Here is a 17,294-nt window from a genome sequence, read left to right as displayed (position 1 = left end):
AAGCCGCACCTGTATATAAGATGCATGCGCCCACATTAAAACATGTAACACAATCAAAAAAGTAACCCAAACCCGACTCTAAGTCCCGCGATTGTAACTGAATTTATAGTACACAGTCCAAAAACCAAAGTGAACGGAAAATGATACCGGTACTTAAGGTTTGATGCAGACCTGCAGAGTCCGGGTCCCGTTGAAAGTAATCCAAGGAAAAAAAGTCTATATTTCTAAAGGTGAGGGTGGGAAAAATATATATCCACTATTGTCCGCTGCGTCCAAAAACACGTCTCACCTTTACTCCACTTCCCGTCAGCCCCCGTTGTTTTCGCCCCTTCTTTTTCACTCGCCCGTGGAAAACATATCAGAATAAGTCTCTAGAATAAATACATTACAAAAATATACAGTTGCAAATACATATTATACATGGTTACACATATTTACAAAGAAAGACGGTACACCGAGAGAGTTTTCAAAGTTTTAATAATAATAATATAACTTTCATCCCAAACCGTGACCGTGACAGGTAGCAACATGCTACTAGCAACACGCTCGCAAAACAGTAAACGGGTCTATTAAAAAAATATACCATACTTGTAAAAATCCCGGTAGACCATCCTCATCTTCCTCCTTATAACTGACGCCATCAAAGTCGTCTTCCTCAGTATCGGAAAGAAACTTTGTCATATAGACGTCGTCCCACGCTCCCTTATTCCAAAACACGCTAGCAACACGCTTGCAAAGTAAAGTTTACGTGCAATAGCTCTGTTTCCTTCTTTATTGGACTGCTCGATTGCTTTTAGCTTGATAGCTGCGTCATGTGCCTTTCTTTTTGCAATTTGCATGATGAGGGTAAATTTACGCTAATTTAATTTGTGCACAAGCTAAGAAGTTGCAGTCTTCCTCAGCGCATATATTCCAGCGGTCTAAATCTTACCTTTTGTACTCGAGCGCCGCTGGCGGCTGTTAGAAAAATTACATAAATTGGCCACATCACTGAAAAAGCCGCAGGGTTGAACGTTTGGGGAAAAAAGTAGCGGATTATAGTCCGGAATTTACAGTAGTTGAATATTTGTTATTGGTTTTCTAGATATTGTTACCGTATTTTCTGTTGTTCTAATAAAAAGTGGAATAAAAATTGTCCTGGGTACATGACTATCCATGACAATCACTATCCATGTTGGCTGCATTAGCATCAGCGCAGTTGCTCTGCCCTAGCATTGACTGACTGTGTTGCTAATGCTAGCAGCTATTTTATCTAGCTGCATTAGTTGCATACACTTCCTCTGCTTTTATTCCATCTATCCACCCATTTTCTGCAGCGGTTATCCTTAATAAGGTCACAGATGCTTTTGTTCCATTACTAGCAAAATAAGTATCTTTTTTCTTTATTTTAAATAAGAAAATTAATACTTAAACTGAGCAAAATGATCTGAAATCCTTCAACACTGAGCCTGAAGTCCAGAATCGCCTATGTACGTGAAAATCTGATGTTTGGTATATCACTGACCGACAATGGGAGTGGAATTGGAAGGTTAAACAGGTTTAGGTGTTTCAAAATTTGTGACCTGCTTTGCCAAAATAAGTCTCAACTTTAAATTTTTAGCTACAGGTGGATAACTGAGAAAAAAAACGAGAAAAATAATGAAAAAAAAAAAAATATATATATATATATATATGTATATTTTTACATTTTTCACTTTTTTGAAAGATATGACATTCAAAAACACTTTCTTCAAGTTTCATAATCAACCTAAATAGGGACAGTAACAAAAACAGCGATTAAAGTTCAATATTTCCGATTTTAGAAAATGGAATTAAACTTCTTTTAATATGTAATTGAATAAATATGTGCTGAAACGTATTCAGTCTGGTCTAATTATTTTCTTTTTTTGTGTTTTTATAAATGACTTGGTTAAAATTAAACCTTATAATTAAACTACCCATTTTAACTGTAAAAACATTTGAATGACATCACACAAAAAGCAAAAAAAAACAAAAACAACTTTAACGTGATTTGGTGGATTGAAGTCCATAATTCATCTGGCCGTATATTCGATATAATTCATAATTGACTATGATATCATTTTAAAGCTAATTTCCATGGATACAAAAAAATCAAATTTGATATTTGCCTCATTGTGACTCCTTTCGGGACATTTGAATCACTTAAGGATTCAAACTGGGGTTAAGGTTTCAAAAGGTGGTTACCTGTCAAGTCAAGTCATGTTTATTTGTATAGCCTTTAATCACAAGGAGTCTCAAAGAGCTGCACAGACCACAAGCTATTGAAAACTACAGACTATTATTACACCATCCCCTGAGCTAAAACCAACATGAGGGCAAGGAAAAACTCAAAAACCTCAGCATGACGACAATAAACCTTGAGAAGGGACAACACATGAGGTGATCCCATCAGGAGAATAGGTTTCCATGTAGTTTTTTTAACAAGGGTTAGAATAAAATAGAATAGAATATACCTTTATTATCATTGTTACAAAATGGGTTGAACATAGTGTGACAACGACGTGGCACTCCAGTTTCATATTTTAATGTGAGGATAAAAACAATTTATCAAAGATAGAAAGATAATTTACACAATGTTTATACAAGAAAGTGTGGGCATGTAGAGGCAGAAGATATTTACATTGGGTGTTAACTTACAGTATGGGATTGTATTAGTGCAATATACGGTAGTGCAAAATAGGCACCATTGTGCAAAGTAAGCATGGCATGAATACAATTATACATAGGATTTCAATTAAGTGTTTACTATTGTTAATGTTTCCAGAGCAAGGTTTTCAAACTGGGACGCTCAGAAGGTACGGCCTAGAGATTGAGACATTAACGGAAGAGAAACAATAACATCTAACAGTAAAATGCCCCCCAAAAGCCACACTTTGCGGGAATTGTAAGGTAATTACATAAAGTTTATTCTTACGAAATGTGTTCCAAATCTAAGAATGCAGCATGACACGTCATGCTAATGGCTTTAGCACGCTTCCACATGATCTTCCTCACCAAGTGTATTTAAAAACCCGCGCTACGAAAACAACATTTCCACAAGAACTGCAACGACTACTCTGGACGCAATTATTCTTTTCCTCCTGCCGCCATGTCCGGTAAACTCAAGGTTGTTGCTCTCGTCCTCCTTTTAGGTTTCTGCGTTTATACAAATGGTGAAACCATTGATTTGACGCACGCCTTTTGCAAGATCGTATGGTAAGACCTATGCTTGATTTTGTTGGGTTCTTAAACTGCGTTGGGTTCATAAATTGAAAAGCGCATACCGGCAATAGTAATCTGGGTTTAGGATTCCAGAAATGAGTAAATCCAGGTCTATTCCTGCAGGCTGCTTGGTGTGCCGTGTTCCAAGGCCAATATAGCCATGGTGACCCAAATTAAAGCCATGGGTTCGTACAAGGTAGGAAATTCGTGATTTCCTTTATTTGTACTATCAATGATGTATTTCCCACTGTGTTTTCAATCCAGCTCGGCCCAGTGACCCCTATATTAATCCAAGCAAATCACACCTCAGCAATAGGTCAATACGAGAGTGTTAACTTCACCTTGATACCAACCACCATGAGCCTGGGATGCCGCGTGGATGTGAGTCACATGATTTTTTTTCATGTATGCTATAGAGCAGGGATGTCTGTCTCCCTCCAAATTTTGTAGCATTGTTTTTCAGTATCATGCTTTATTATTCAGCCCACATTAGTAACATACTCTACGTATTATAGTCCTAGATGTCAAGGGATCTTCTCTAAATGTAACACATTTACTAACAATGGGGAAAAATATATTTTCATATTTCAATTCAAGTCATGTTTATTTGTTTAGCCCTTAATCACCACAAGGAGTCTCAAAGGGATGCAAAGACCACAGAATATTGCAAACTACACCATCCCCTGATCTAAAACCTACATGAGGGCAAGGAAAACCTCAAAAACCTCAACATGAGGAAAATGAAGAAACCTTGAGAAGGGACCGCACATGAGGCAATCCCCCTTCCAGGGTCATCAGGTGCAATGGATGTTGCAATAACAAACAATGAAATTAAAGATAAAATATAAAATAATTAAAGTATAATAGAAAATAGAAAATCAAATCAAAAGGATGGCCAGGTTACAATGGATGTAACATTAACAAACAATACACAGATATTATCAACATGAAATATAGGTCATCCATATGCTAGAGAATAGAGTTTTAGGCCTAGATCTAAACAGTTCCACTGAGGTTGCAGATCGAATCTCAGAGGGCATACCAGTCCACAAGACCAGGGCCCGAATGGAGAACGCTCTTGAACCTGCAGATTTCTTCTTGGCTCTTGGGATCACTGGTAAACCCGCATTTTCAGATTGAAGCAACATAGGGGGAAATTAAATCTGAAAGATATGAGGGAGCAAGTCCATGCTTGATTTTGTATAATACCAACAGAACCTTAAAATCACATCTTAAGCTAACAGGGAGCCAATGCAGGTTAGCTAAAATCGGGGTAATGTGATCAAACTTTCTTGTCTTAGTTAAAAGCCTCGCTGCAGGATTTTGTACAGGCTGCAGGCTCTTGATTTTGGACTTCGGGAGACCTGAGAGTAGTGCATTGGTAATCGAGACGGGAGGTAACAAACGCATGAATTATAATCTCCGCATCCGACTGAGACAGCATAGGGCGAATTTGGCGAAAATGGAAAAAAGCTGTTCTAGTAATATTCTTAACGTGTGTTTGAAAGGACAGATTGGGGTCAAACATGACTCCTAGATATTTTACTGAGTTACTCTGGGTGACATAACATAAGTCAATGTTCAGAGCAGTTTTTGAGAACTAGTTACGGCATTTAGATGGACCAATAACAGTTCGGTCTTTTCAGAGTTAAGGCGCAAGAAGTTGAATGACATCCATCTTTTATTTTAGTGAGGCAGGCCTCCAAATTTCCACAGTTTAGCGGGGCAGCTTCCTCCATCGGAAGATATAGTTGAGTCTCATCTGTATAGCAATGGAAATTTCTACCATACTTGCGAATAATATCACCTAATGGAAGCATGTAAATGCTTGAAAGAAGGGGGCCAAGTGCTGAACCCTGCGAAACACCACAGGTAACACTAAAAGGCTCAGATGTTATTTCACCATATTTGACACAGTGCGTCCTATTTGAGAGGTAGGATCTGAACCATAAGAGGACTGTTCCTAACAGACCAATCCATTTTTCCAACCGTTCTAGTAAGATATTTCGATCTATATCTGGCATTGAATGTGTTAACTGGTTTATTTTACCAGTTAAGTGAATTCAGTTTTAAACCTGAACCAACTCACCCCACTATAGAAACTCAACACTGCCCTCTAGCGGCCGGAGAGAGCATTTGCTTTGTATTTATTAAAAAAAGACATACTTGGACATTTACGCGCTGTATTATAGAGTAAACCCATGCTATAATGCGGTTCAATTTTCTCGGTCTCATGACTTAACTGATTTGCATCGTGCATTGTCTTCCGATTGGCTAAACAGCCTCTTCGCTTTGTTGGTTTGTGTTTTTCTATTGGACACAACAGAAAAACAACATAGACAATTTAAAAAACTAAACTAAATATTTGGATTCGATCATCTGGGGTGGGCAAATGTTTTGTATCTACCAATACAGTTTCAAATCCGTCACTGCCATTTCCAAAAGATCTATCTCTATTTTCGGATTTGTATTTTCTTGTTTGTGTATTTTTTTTTAATCATTACATTCAGGCTAAAATAAAAAAAAAAAATTTAAAAAGCATACAGGCTTTTACAATAAAATGATATATTTCTTAGTTTTGTCTATAAAAAAACATTTATTCATAATGGCTTTGAGCAGCTCATAATTAAAGCAGAATCATATTTTTCTCCATTTACCATTTACCATTTTTAAAGCACTGGATTTGATAATATGCATTGAAAGCTCCAAATGCAAAATGTTGAGCCAGGAAGTTTCCATTTTTTGTTAAATTTGATAAATAAAATAAACACACAGGAAAAATAGCAAGTAAAGACTAATGTGGCCAGGCATTCGAATGTCTGGGACACTGGGACAATTTATATCTGTACATTCAAGGAAACTGTGGGGGTCAGATGCATCGACATTTCGTTCTGTATACATTTCGTTCTGTATACACGTGTACTAGAATGACAATAAAGTAGATCTGAATCTGAATCTGAATCTGAATCTGGGGACTTGCGTGCCACCATTTTTTTTTACTTTTTCATACATGTTATCATTATATTTTTAACATTTCGTTTGCCGGGCTGGATAAAAAAGCTTTACGGGGCGCATCTGGCCTGCGGGGCGTAGTTTTCCTATCCCTTGTATAATACAGTAATACGAGATATAACCCTAACCCTGAACCTTTTATATGTGTACACAATTACTATTGTAATCCCTCGCTACATTGCGCGTTGTATTTTGCGATCTGAGTGCAAAATACTTGTTTAAAAATGTAAAATATATTTAAAATAATCTAAGCCTTGCTGTATACTACTTGCATAATCTCAGAAGCGTGACATTACAGCCAATATATGAACTGCAGTTTGAGGCTGGGATCCAGTATCCCCAATCGACTATTGCTAAGTGCAGGGGCCAAGAGAGAATAGTGTGACATGTGGGAGGCTCGTTTTTTCGTCCTTTTTGCCCAAATGAACAGCACCCGGGGAGCTGGAATCCATCATTCCCAATCGCTCGTTGCTGCAAGCTGGGGAATTTTTTGTCATGCCTGGTGTCTTTTTTTTTATGCTGTTCCATCCACTGAAAGCAACCTGCACTCCTGTGGTCGTGATCCATAAACTCCGATCGCATATTGCTGCGACCGAGGACCGGCAGAGCACGTTTTTTTCGTGCCGGGTGGCTCTTTTTTGCTGGTTATATGCGCCTATAATGAACTGCACTCATAGCTTATATGAAATAATATCTTTTTATTAAACAGATTTGTGCCCTGCGACTGGTTGGCAACCAGTTCAGGGTGTCCCCTGCCAACTGCCCGAGGATAGCTGGGATGGGCTCCAGCACCCCCGCGACCTTACTGAGGATAAGCGGTGCAGATAACGGATGGATGGATGGATAAAACAGATGAATTATTTCAATTATTACACAATGAAAAAACAAAGGTAGCAATGTACACTAGACTGGATAGATAGAAGCCAATCATTTTTTTGGGCTCAATGACCTATGCATTTTTACCATGCAACATTTAATAAAATGATATTGATTCTGGCGTACCACCAGAGTCAATCTACGTCCCAGTCGTGTTCTCCGCAGTAAAGGTAGTGCGTGCACCCCTCGTGTAGAAGCAATAACTCATTCCAACTGATGAATTTTTTTAGGGTAGTTCAACATCCGCCGTTTGGTCCAGCCTCTTCGATAACGGCACCAACTACTGTAATCTTCGCAACGTGATACAAGGTACACTTTTTTTTTAGATTTTACCTTACATTGCTCTTATTTTGATCGCTGCAATTTCTTGTCTCCGCAGGAAGCGGCCTCTCCAAGGCTCCGGGCTTTGTCGAGTACACCAACGAATGGCTCTGCCTGGGTTACGGATTTTCAGCCTGCAAAGGCTAATGATTCAGAGATTGAGTTGAGCTGTGTTTGCTACTACTGATAATACACTAATTGAAATAAAGCTATAAGCAATGTTTTGTACTTTGTTTTCTATGAGCTATTCAATCCACTTCCAAAAGATGGCAGTATGCATAATAAACTAGTGCTTATCTGTTAAAGTTAGAATTAAAAATGTCATCTTTCTCGTCATTAATTGCAACATTGTTGACAACAAAATTTGATACGGGTATTTCAGCATAAACATGTAATAAAAATATATATACATAAAGAAGAATGTTAGGATAAATAGACAAATTTCTCTGTGTGCCCTGTGACTGGCTGGCAACCAGTTCAGGGTGTCCCCTGCCCACTGCCCGAAGATAGCTGGGATGGGCTCCAGCCCTCCCGCGACCCTACTGAAGATAAGCAGTGCAGATAATGGATGGTTGGATGTTTTTTTTTTCCATTGTTTGGTAGTGTAGGTATCAACATGAAAGTCCTTAAGGGGGCAGAGTGTATTATATGACCACTAGATGTCGCTGTATGGTGTAGTGCAAAGAAAAACAAGTGATTAAGCACAAGAAAGAATACAAACTACAGAGACTCAAAGTGACCAAAACGATGCATTTTAATTCTCATTTCTGAGGTTTATGGGTACCCATAGCAACAAGATGGCTGACAACTATGTCAGGTCCCTTTATGTGTGACTCATCTTATATAAAATAAATGCAAATATCTGGACCTAGGAATACTTTGAAAAATACATATTTATAAGATAGTTCATGAATTTTGTTTATTTTAAAATCAATATTGTTGTTATTTTATGAAAATGTTTTTTATCGCTTGGAGGGGCTAAATGATAAACACTGTCCCTCAAAGCGGCGCTGCCACGAGCGGCTGCCTTTTCCAGCAGCTGCCCTATTGTTTTATTGTCTGCTCCTATCTTCGGTGTTTTTTCTTCCCGTTTTGACAACTACACTATGGATTACTTCCATCCTATGGACATGGGTATTAACGCACAAGAAATGCGTGTATTCAAGGAATTTCAACTCCTTGCCCTGAAAAATTCTCGTGCCGGCGTGATGAAGGGGCCTATCGTGGAAGAAAAGCCGGAGCTAGCGAAGCGGCTAGCGGTGTTATAAGTCTTCGGTACCATCCGTAATCATGGTAAATGCGAACTCACGACCAAATAAGATCGAGTGCTGGTGGAAAACATCGAGGCGCACAGGGAGCGCAGTTGCTGTGTTTTGCGGAATCGTGGCTCACGTTTAGCATTCCGGACGCTAACGTGTAGCCACCCGGAGCTACCCGGAGCAATCCGGCTTCAACGTCGCTAAACAGAGACACGAAAGCCGGGGGGAATCGGAGAGGAGGCGGACTTGCTAACACGAGGTGGTGTATCCCTGGATTTTCACAAAGAAAAGTTTTCCATCTGCCGCAGGGATGTCGAATTTTTGGACTGGCGTGACGTCATCCACTTCGCTACAAGCACCCCTAGGGCATCATGTTCATCTGTTAATAAACAACGGGGTAGACTGCTGGAAGTGTGAATTTCCCTACGGGGATGAATAAAGTATCTATCTATCTATCTATCTATCTATCTATCTATCTATCTTTACAAAAAGTGTTAAAGCCCAAAAATATGCAACAAGGAAAAGTAAGTAAGTATGAATCAGAAATAATATACAGAGTTTAACAGGAGTCTTGCAGAAGTTTGCGTGTATCCGAACAGGATTAATGGCTCATGTTTTGAACGAGATGGAGAAAATTTGCATGCAATCAAATTTGTCTCTGAGCCACAGGTTCTCATAGAAAGATCCATATATGGCTCGCGAGCCATAGGTTCCCGACCCCTGGGTTAAGGGATCCACACACACATACAAAATACCGTAACTGCAGGGCACATGTGTGCACCCACCAACCAACATGCAATTATTAGCATGTATGTATGATCTTCAAACAGTGATAAATGCATCAAAAATATCGTTTTGTTACATAAGTAAAATATACTCTTATTACTTATTATCCTCCACATTATCTAGAGGTGCCACGTCAGCTGGGTGGTTAGCATGCAGCCCCATGGTGCGGAGGTACAGGGTTTAATTCCTTGCAACTCCACACTGCAAAACGTCTTTCTAAGAGAAAAACATTTTTTTGAAGAAAAAAATATTTAGTATTTAGAATATTCTTATTATTGATATTAATATTCTTATTATTATAATATAGTAATAATGACAATGATAATAATAAAAATAATGATGATAATAATAAGGGTTCAGTTCCCGCTAATGCAGCATCCCCCAATGCCTGCATGCACCCCCCCAAAAAATAATAATAATTACTATTATCATTATTGTTGTTGTTGTCGATCTTGTTGTTGTTGTTGGCGCCACCAAGCTGTACTTCCCCAAGACCAGGGTTGGGTAGGGTTACTTTAACTTGATTACTTTCAATTACTTTTGGATTACTCCAATACCAAATATGCTAATAAAAGACAAAACGAACTGGATATGAATAAAATTATAACATTTTGTGCAGGCTTGGGGAGTGACGGAATACATGGAACGGCAAAAATGATGTTGGCAAGCTGTTTGGATTTATTTTCATTTTGTTTCTGTCGCATTTTATGTTAGTTTTGCTGGAGATCAAAGGGATCAAAGCCTGGAGAGAAAGCTTACCACGTGTCGTGAGTCATCATTTGATTCATATTTAGTCAAGTCAAGTCAAGTCATTTTTATTTGTATAGCCCTTAATCACAAAGAGTCTCAAAGGGCCTCAAAGGTTATTACACAGACCAATTTTTCAGACTATTATTACACCATCCCCTGATCTGGAACCAACATGAGGGCAAGGAAAAACTCAAAAAACCTCAACATGAGGAAAATGAAGAAACCTTGAGAAGGGACGCACATGTGGTATCCCCCTTCCAGGATGATGAGGCTGCAATGGATGTTGCAATAACAAATAATACACAGATATTGTCTTTTATTAGCATATTTGGTATTGGAGTAATCCAAAAGTAATTTAAAGTAATCCAGTTAAAGTAACCCTACCCAACCCTGCCCAAGACACACCACAGAAAAATATGCCCCTACGACCCAAGTGGTAAAGGAAAACCCCACCCGACCACCAATATTATGATTATGATGATAATAATAATAATAATAATAATTATCATCATCATTATTACTATTATTATTATCATCATCGTCGTCGTCATTATTAGATGCAACTAGTTACTTAAAACAAAGACTAACATGCTCAGAGACCGTTACTACACCAGGGCCATCATAACCCTAAACTTGTACAAAAAAAACCTGGAAAAAAATATATTTCAAAAGTATGAAAACATATCATACATATTATAAATTAGGCCAGTCGACAAGCAAGACCTTGAAAAGTACATTTTAACAATTCTATTAAAAGTCTGACGTGCGTTAATTTGGCCACAAGGAGACAGTATAATGCAGTGATATCAACAAATCAGGAGATGAACTGTTAAAGGAAGGTCAAATCTAAGATTTTTAAAACAGTGACCTGATATAGGTGCCCACACTAAACCTAACCTAGAGTCCATCCTGATTCTTATTTTGTTTGAAGAAATTGAAAAACGAAATCCACCTTTCTTTTGTTTGCCACAAATTGTAACAAGGACATCAAATTTGCTCCAAGCTCAGGTAACAACCAATCATTGCCATCCTTAGAAAACAGGGAAGTTCTGATTCAAATCAAATTCTGAAATCAGGGGCGTCAGTTTATAGAGTGCTTCGAGGTCCTAAGATTACCCACAATGCATTGCTGGCGGCCATTTTGGAAGTCCACAAAGCTTTTCACTTCATTGTTATTGTTCAGCGAACCAGTTAGATTCTACATTGTAATGCCGAATACGTGCGTTATTGTTGGCTGTTGTAGCCGAGGGGAAAAGGGTGGGAAGGGCTTCTTTAGACATCCGAAGTGTGTTGTAAACAGGGGATTGAAGTTCAGGAGAAAAGTGAACGGCGAAGACGAATGTGGCTGGCAGCTATCAACCGGTCGAATTTGCCAAAGCTTGACTGTGTTCGTGTTTGTTCTGACCACTTTCTGACAGGTAAATTGAATTATTTATGATGTAGAAATAAATTTTAAAAAGGTTATGGGACATGTGTACTTCATGTACATCTGTCGACACCATTCAAGTATGGCTAGGTTAAATCAGGTCAAATCTGTCGTTGGCTTCCATACTTTTGAAAATCCTTCAGTTCACAAAAGGGACTTGGGTGGAAAATAAGATAGTTAACAAGTTCGAAGTAAGTCACACACGGCAACACATCGGGATCAGACTTCCAGTCCTTGTTTTTAATTTTGTAGGGATCCAATTTTCCAATAAAATGCAACTTCGCAGCGTACCGCTCGCGTGCTTGCTTGTCTAAACTCTCCACGTAGTTTTCCATAGTGTTGATGGACAAAATCCGTACACAAACGAAGCTAGTTGAGTAAATAAATAGACAAACTGAGTAAATATTTGCTCCTCTCGCTATCACCGCTTGTAATCGACAGACTTCCAAGATGCCGGCACGAAGCCGTGTTACTATTTTTAGCACAAAGCGCGGAGCCCTCTATATGTCATATTTGGTTGTGTGTCATCAGTAGCGAATGGTACACAGTGTGTGGCTTTCAGGGTATTTAGGGTTAGGGTTTAGGGTTAGGGTGAGGGTTAAACATTTTTAGACAGAAGGCCTCTATGAGAGTATATGTGACGTCTAAGATATTTATGTTTATGGTCACAAGTTTGAAGGTATTTCTGGTGTTGATATGGGGAAGAAGCCATATTTGTTTTGGAGAGTGCAGGTTGCAAACTTGACCACTAGAGGAAGCGTGTCGCCAGTGAATGGTATGCTGTGTAACGACTTCTTCAGACAATTATAAGATGCCGTCACACAAGAAAGACACGACTCTTGTCAACGGCATCTGCTTCACGGCCAGAAATCTTCTGTCAACATGTGACGGATAGATCAGAACCATGTCAACTGTGGTTCTGGATTTGTGTACATCGCAGCAAGGCTTTAGGGCTAGGACCTTAGCTTGGCCTTTTGGCTGAGAGTAAGTGTCCCGGATCCTAGGCTTTGTAGCGTATTATGAACTGACTGATAACGGATCATGGATAATGAATAATGGAGATGGAACAATAACCCTTAAAAACCCCTTTTCTTCATCCTGAAATAAAAATGGGTTTGTAAAATGTTTATAACAACTACAATTTAGTCAAAAGGACTGTGGGTCATTTTTGGATGTTTAAATTGTTTTTTTGATGAAAAATTGCGAGATGGGACTGTTTGAGGAGCAAAACAAGGGTATTTACGTTTTTTTGTGTGTAAAAAAACATAAAATGGCGTTCTGGCGACCGTTTTGTACGGCTCCTGGGCATTTATTTTGATTTTTTAATGAGAGAATTTAGCTTAGAATGTAATATAAGTTCTGCTTATGTGATGTTTTTGGTCTATGTTTATGCCATTTCCTGAAGTTTAAACAAGAATACTGGACACATTTTTTTTCAATTGTTCTTGTGCGTTCTTTTCTTCACCCTGAAATAAAAACAGATAAAATTGTCACGGTTGCCATGGCGCCCAGTTGGTCCCAGCCGGGTGGCGCCGGGTTCTGTCGCGGTTGCCACGACGCCCAATTGGCTCCGCCCATGGACACCGGCTGAGACGAGTTGACTGATTGCTTGGGAGTACTTAAACGCGGTCCTTTGAGCCGTTAGTTGTCTGAGCGTCTGTGAAGCTTCTGCAAGACTCCTGTTAAACTCTTTGAAATGCCTAGTCCGTGAATTTGCCTGCGTTTGATCCTGTTTTATTTTCGGCCTAAATTGTTTGATTTTTACCACTCTTTTGTTTGGATTTCAACCCTCTTCCGCGACCATCGATCCCCGGATCGAGTGTGCGCGAACTCCACCTCTCCCTAATAAATTGTGAGTACGTTATGCTATTGGGTTCTCCTTCCTGTTTCCTGCCCTGGGTCTTGACATAAAACTATCTTCTGGATACCGGCTATTCTGTGTGAGGCCTGTAACAAATACACGGTCATTGATGACTAGGTAGTTACTTTCGGATTAACGCGATACATTTTGCCGTCAGTAATGTCAGTGTCTGAAATAACGTCCGCCTGGGGCGTGCATCTTTTACGTCGGGCGTACAACTTACAAAACGTCTCCATTCGGGTGGCCGACAACTTTTTCAAGGGAATTTTTTTTTTTCTTTTTTTTCTTTTTTTTTTTAAATAAAACGTTTGCTTTGTTCCGATTTCGAAATCTTCGTTCGGTTTGGAAATTTCGGAATTTCGGTTCGTTTGGCAATTTGCCTACTCTGCAGCCAATCAGAAGTCTGCATCGAATGACTTCGTCCGGATTTATAAGGTTAAGTCAAGTCAAGTCATGTTCATTTGTATAGCCGTTAATCACAAGGAGTCTCAAAGGGCTGCATGGACTATTTCAAATTACAGAGTAATGTAACACCATCCCCTGATCTAAAACGTACATGAGGGCAAGGAAAAACTCAAAAACCTCATCATGAGGAGAATGAAGAAAACTTGAGAAAGGACCGCACATTAGGTACGCTTAATAAGGGGAATTGCAATCATCAGTAATTAGTAATGTATTGGATTCTTGTAGTTGTTCTTCCAACTGTTGTACTTGTATTTTTCTGTAGTAGGATTTCTCTAGTATTTCTGTAGTATTTTTGTAGTACTCCTGCGGTCGTGCATTTGCACATCATTTCCCAAAGTAGACGCACAGAGAACACAAGAAAAATGGATAGGTGCATAGGAATCAAGCCAAAACCTCAGACCCAGAAGATTCAAAAGAAGGTAACAAAATTGATGACGCTACAAAACGTAAACATACATTAAAAGCATCGTGGAAAGAAGAGTTCAAGTGGCTTGTAGCAGACGACGGCAACACAAACATTGCATGAATGAAGATGAGTAAATACAGGTACATAGTGATGGCAGATGGAAAACAGCGATGTCATATACATACAATGAAAGTAAAGTAGATGTATAGTGAACTTAATTTTAAAGTGTTATTCTGTTATATATTCTGATGATCAATCCATAATAGTTTGCAACAATGGTTTTTTTTTTGCGATGAGTTGTCTTATTGTGTTTCAAGTTGTGAAAAATAGGGCAGGCAACTTTATGGCTGGTGTCCGGTAACTTTTTCTCATGAGTTTCAGACACTGGTAATGTGTGGATTAAGTGAGTTACCTTTGAAATGAAATGATTAGTAACCAAAATAAATTACCGTATTTTCCGCACTATAGGGCGCGGGTTATAGGGCGCACCCCCCAAAAATAGTTTTTGGTCCTATATCTTCCATACATAAGGCGCACCGGATTATGAGGCGCTACAATGGGAACGTCGACAAAACAGTCAGATAGTTCAGTCAAACTTATTACCCCATTAACACTCCGAAAGCTTGCAAAGAAGCAAATACGTGTCGTAGACACGTGCGGATGTGGTGTCCGTACGATGTCACTCAAATGCATCGTTCCAAATATCATTCGGAAGGTTAAAGTCTTGGGATTCAAGAAATGCCAACCATTCCTTAGTTTCTATTTTCTTTTTCGCTCGCAACTTTACTGTGCATATGACAATAAACACTTGGAATTGAGTTTAATTTAAAAAAAGACCCATCACAGAAACATCGATATCACTCTGAAACAAGATACTGGGAAAATATATAGCCGGAGTAGCTCACCAAAGTCGTTGTGTTCAATAATAATGTGCAACTATGGTCCTCATATCCTTGAGTGTAGTAAATCCAGGAGAGTAAAATATTTACAAATACAGTACAGAATAAAATACTGTTTACTCTATGCCGTGAGTTCTACCCAACATGCTATTCACATTCATCTTTTTCGGCCAATTGCAGGCTTTGTTTTTTCCCTTTAGCCTATGCAAGCCTGTAAATGATAAAAAGGATCCGCCCCCTTTACCTCCGAACAACTTTAGCCAATAGTGATCGATTCAACTGATGATTGACACATCTTTTTCGGCCAATTGCAGGGTTTGTTTTGCCCCTTTAGCCTATGCGAGCCTGTAAATGATAAAAAGGATCCGCCCCCTTTACCGCCGAATAACTTTAGCCAATAGTGATCGATTCAAATGATGATTGACACATTGGTTAGCCAATGAAACGCCGGTATATAAATCCCAGCATACAACGCGGACTACTTCGCGTTCGGGGGAAAATCTAGTCGGCGGCTGCTTGCATTAGTTGCAAGACTTTGCGACTTAATATTGATCCATATATAAGGCGCACTGTATTATAAGGCGCATGGTCAGCTTTTGAAAAAAATTAAGACTTTTAGGTGCGCCTTATAGTGCGGAAAATACGGTACTGTTTTTTTTTTAATAATGTGCCCAACACTGAGATATAGCATGTGTGTGTCAAGTTCTACATCAGACATATTCATTATCTGTGAATGTACTTATTTGAAATTCCAATGCCCTTTCACGGACCATGCTGATTTTACACATTAAATGCGCTTCAACAAAAAAGGGCCATCCAGATCATGCAAGTCACATGTGGGAGTCATTTCCAAAGAACTGCATCTATTATCTCCATGCTGTCTTTGTTTGTTTTTTTAAGGCGACCCGAAGTCAGAACATCCTCATTCATCCCGTGAGCTCAACAAAAAGCTTTTCTTTTTTTTCCGGAAGGATTTGTTGCGCACACGGGTTTGTTGGGACGGACAAATTAGACAGAGGGCATCAAATCTGAGCAGGCTTCTTTGAATTGTGTGGAGAATGTTTGCCAAATTGCTCATTCAAACTGTGGAAATTCATGTTCGCACTGATGAACCTTTTGTGTGAGCGGATGTTTTTTTTCTTTGTGACCACAGCGGCAGTGTCCAAAAAGATGTTTTTAAAATAAAAAATAAGAAGTTGATTTATTTATTTGTAAAGCACTTTTCAGGCAAAAAAAAACTTTTAGCATACAAAAAGACAGCAAAATCCTCAACACCCCCCCTCCGACAACCCAAAACAACTCATGCACATGCTCACACAATGGTTAAAATACAATAAGAACAAAATAAGTAGTGATAGAGATGAAATATGATTATGCCACGGCACAGACTAACCATGTGAGGAAAGGGACCCGAGGGAGGCTTATTCCCACTGATAGGGATGGCAGTCGATGGCTCCAGGATTTTCAGACATTGAACCACATCCTACCAGTGTGGTACCCCCAAATGAGGAAACACTGAAATATAGAAATAGAAATATAAAATTAAAAAAAACTACAGAACAAAACATAAAAGTATGACATAAGAGTAAAGTATTGGACAGTAAAAGATTATAAGTTAAACAGATCAAAAATAAAAATGTGTCACAAACCAGGACAGGAAACAGGAATGAGAACCCAATCGCGTAACGTTACTCACAGTTTATTGGGGAGACGAGGAATGAGTGCACACTCGATCTGAAGATCGTGGGTCGCGGAAGTAGCTTGAGCGTAACGAGGGAGTGGTCAAAATCAAACAGATCGGGCCGAAAAAAAAACTGGATCAAAACACAGGCGAAAACAAGGATTCACAGGACTTGGAATATCACAAAAGAGTCTAGCAGGAGTTTCGCAGACGCTCTGACACCGGGTGACTCACAAGACAGTGTTTAAGTAGTCCGGCAGCAATCTGTCAACGCGTTTCAGCTGGTGTCAATGGGCGGGGACCAATTGGGCGCTATGGCAACCGTGACAA

The 17,294-nt window shown here is 39.2% G+C and overlaps 1 protein-coding gene across 1 annotated transcript; it reads left to right on the top strand.

The window, feature by feature from the left end:
* Window positions 1–3,057: 3,057 nt before the first annotated feature.
* LOC148376538 (uncharacterized) lies at window positions 3,058–7,652 on the top strand. The gene is made up of 5 exons (XM_088320041.1): window positions 3,058–3,216; window positions 3,346–3,418; window positions 3,487–3,603; window positions 7,341–7,419; window positions 7,490–7,652. The coding sequence occupies exons 1-5, from the start codon at window positions 3,110–3,112 to the stop codon at window positions 7,576–7,578; spliced, it is 465 nt and encodes a 154-aa protein (XP_088176167.1). The 5' UTR covers window positions 3,058–3,109; the 3' UTR covers window positions 7,579–7,652.
* Window positions 7,653–17,294: the final 9,642 nt, after the last annotated feature.

This window comes from Urocampus carinirostris, chromosome 1, assembly GCF_059441175.1.
Source record: "Urocampus carinirostris isolate Australia breed hairy pipefish chromosome 1, RoL_Ucar_1.0, whole genome shotgun sequence".
Classification (NCBI taxonomy): Eukaryota; Metazoa; Chordata; class Actinopteri; order Syngnathiformes; family Syngnathidae; genus Urocampus; species Urocampus carinirostris.
This window is presented reverse-complemented; position numbering and strand designations above follow the sequence as displayed.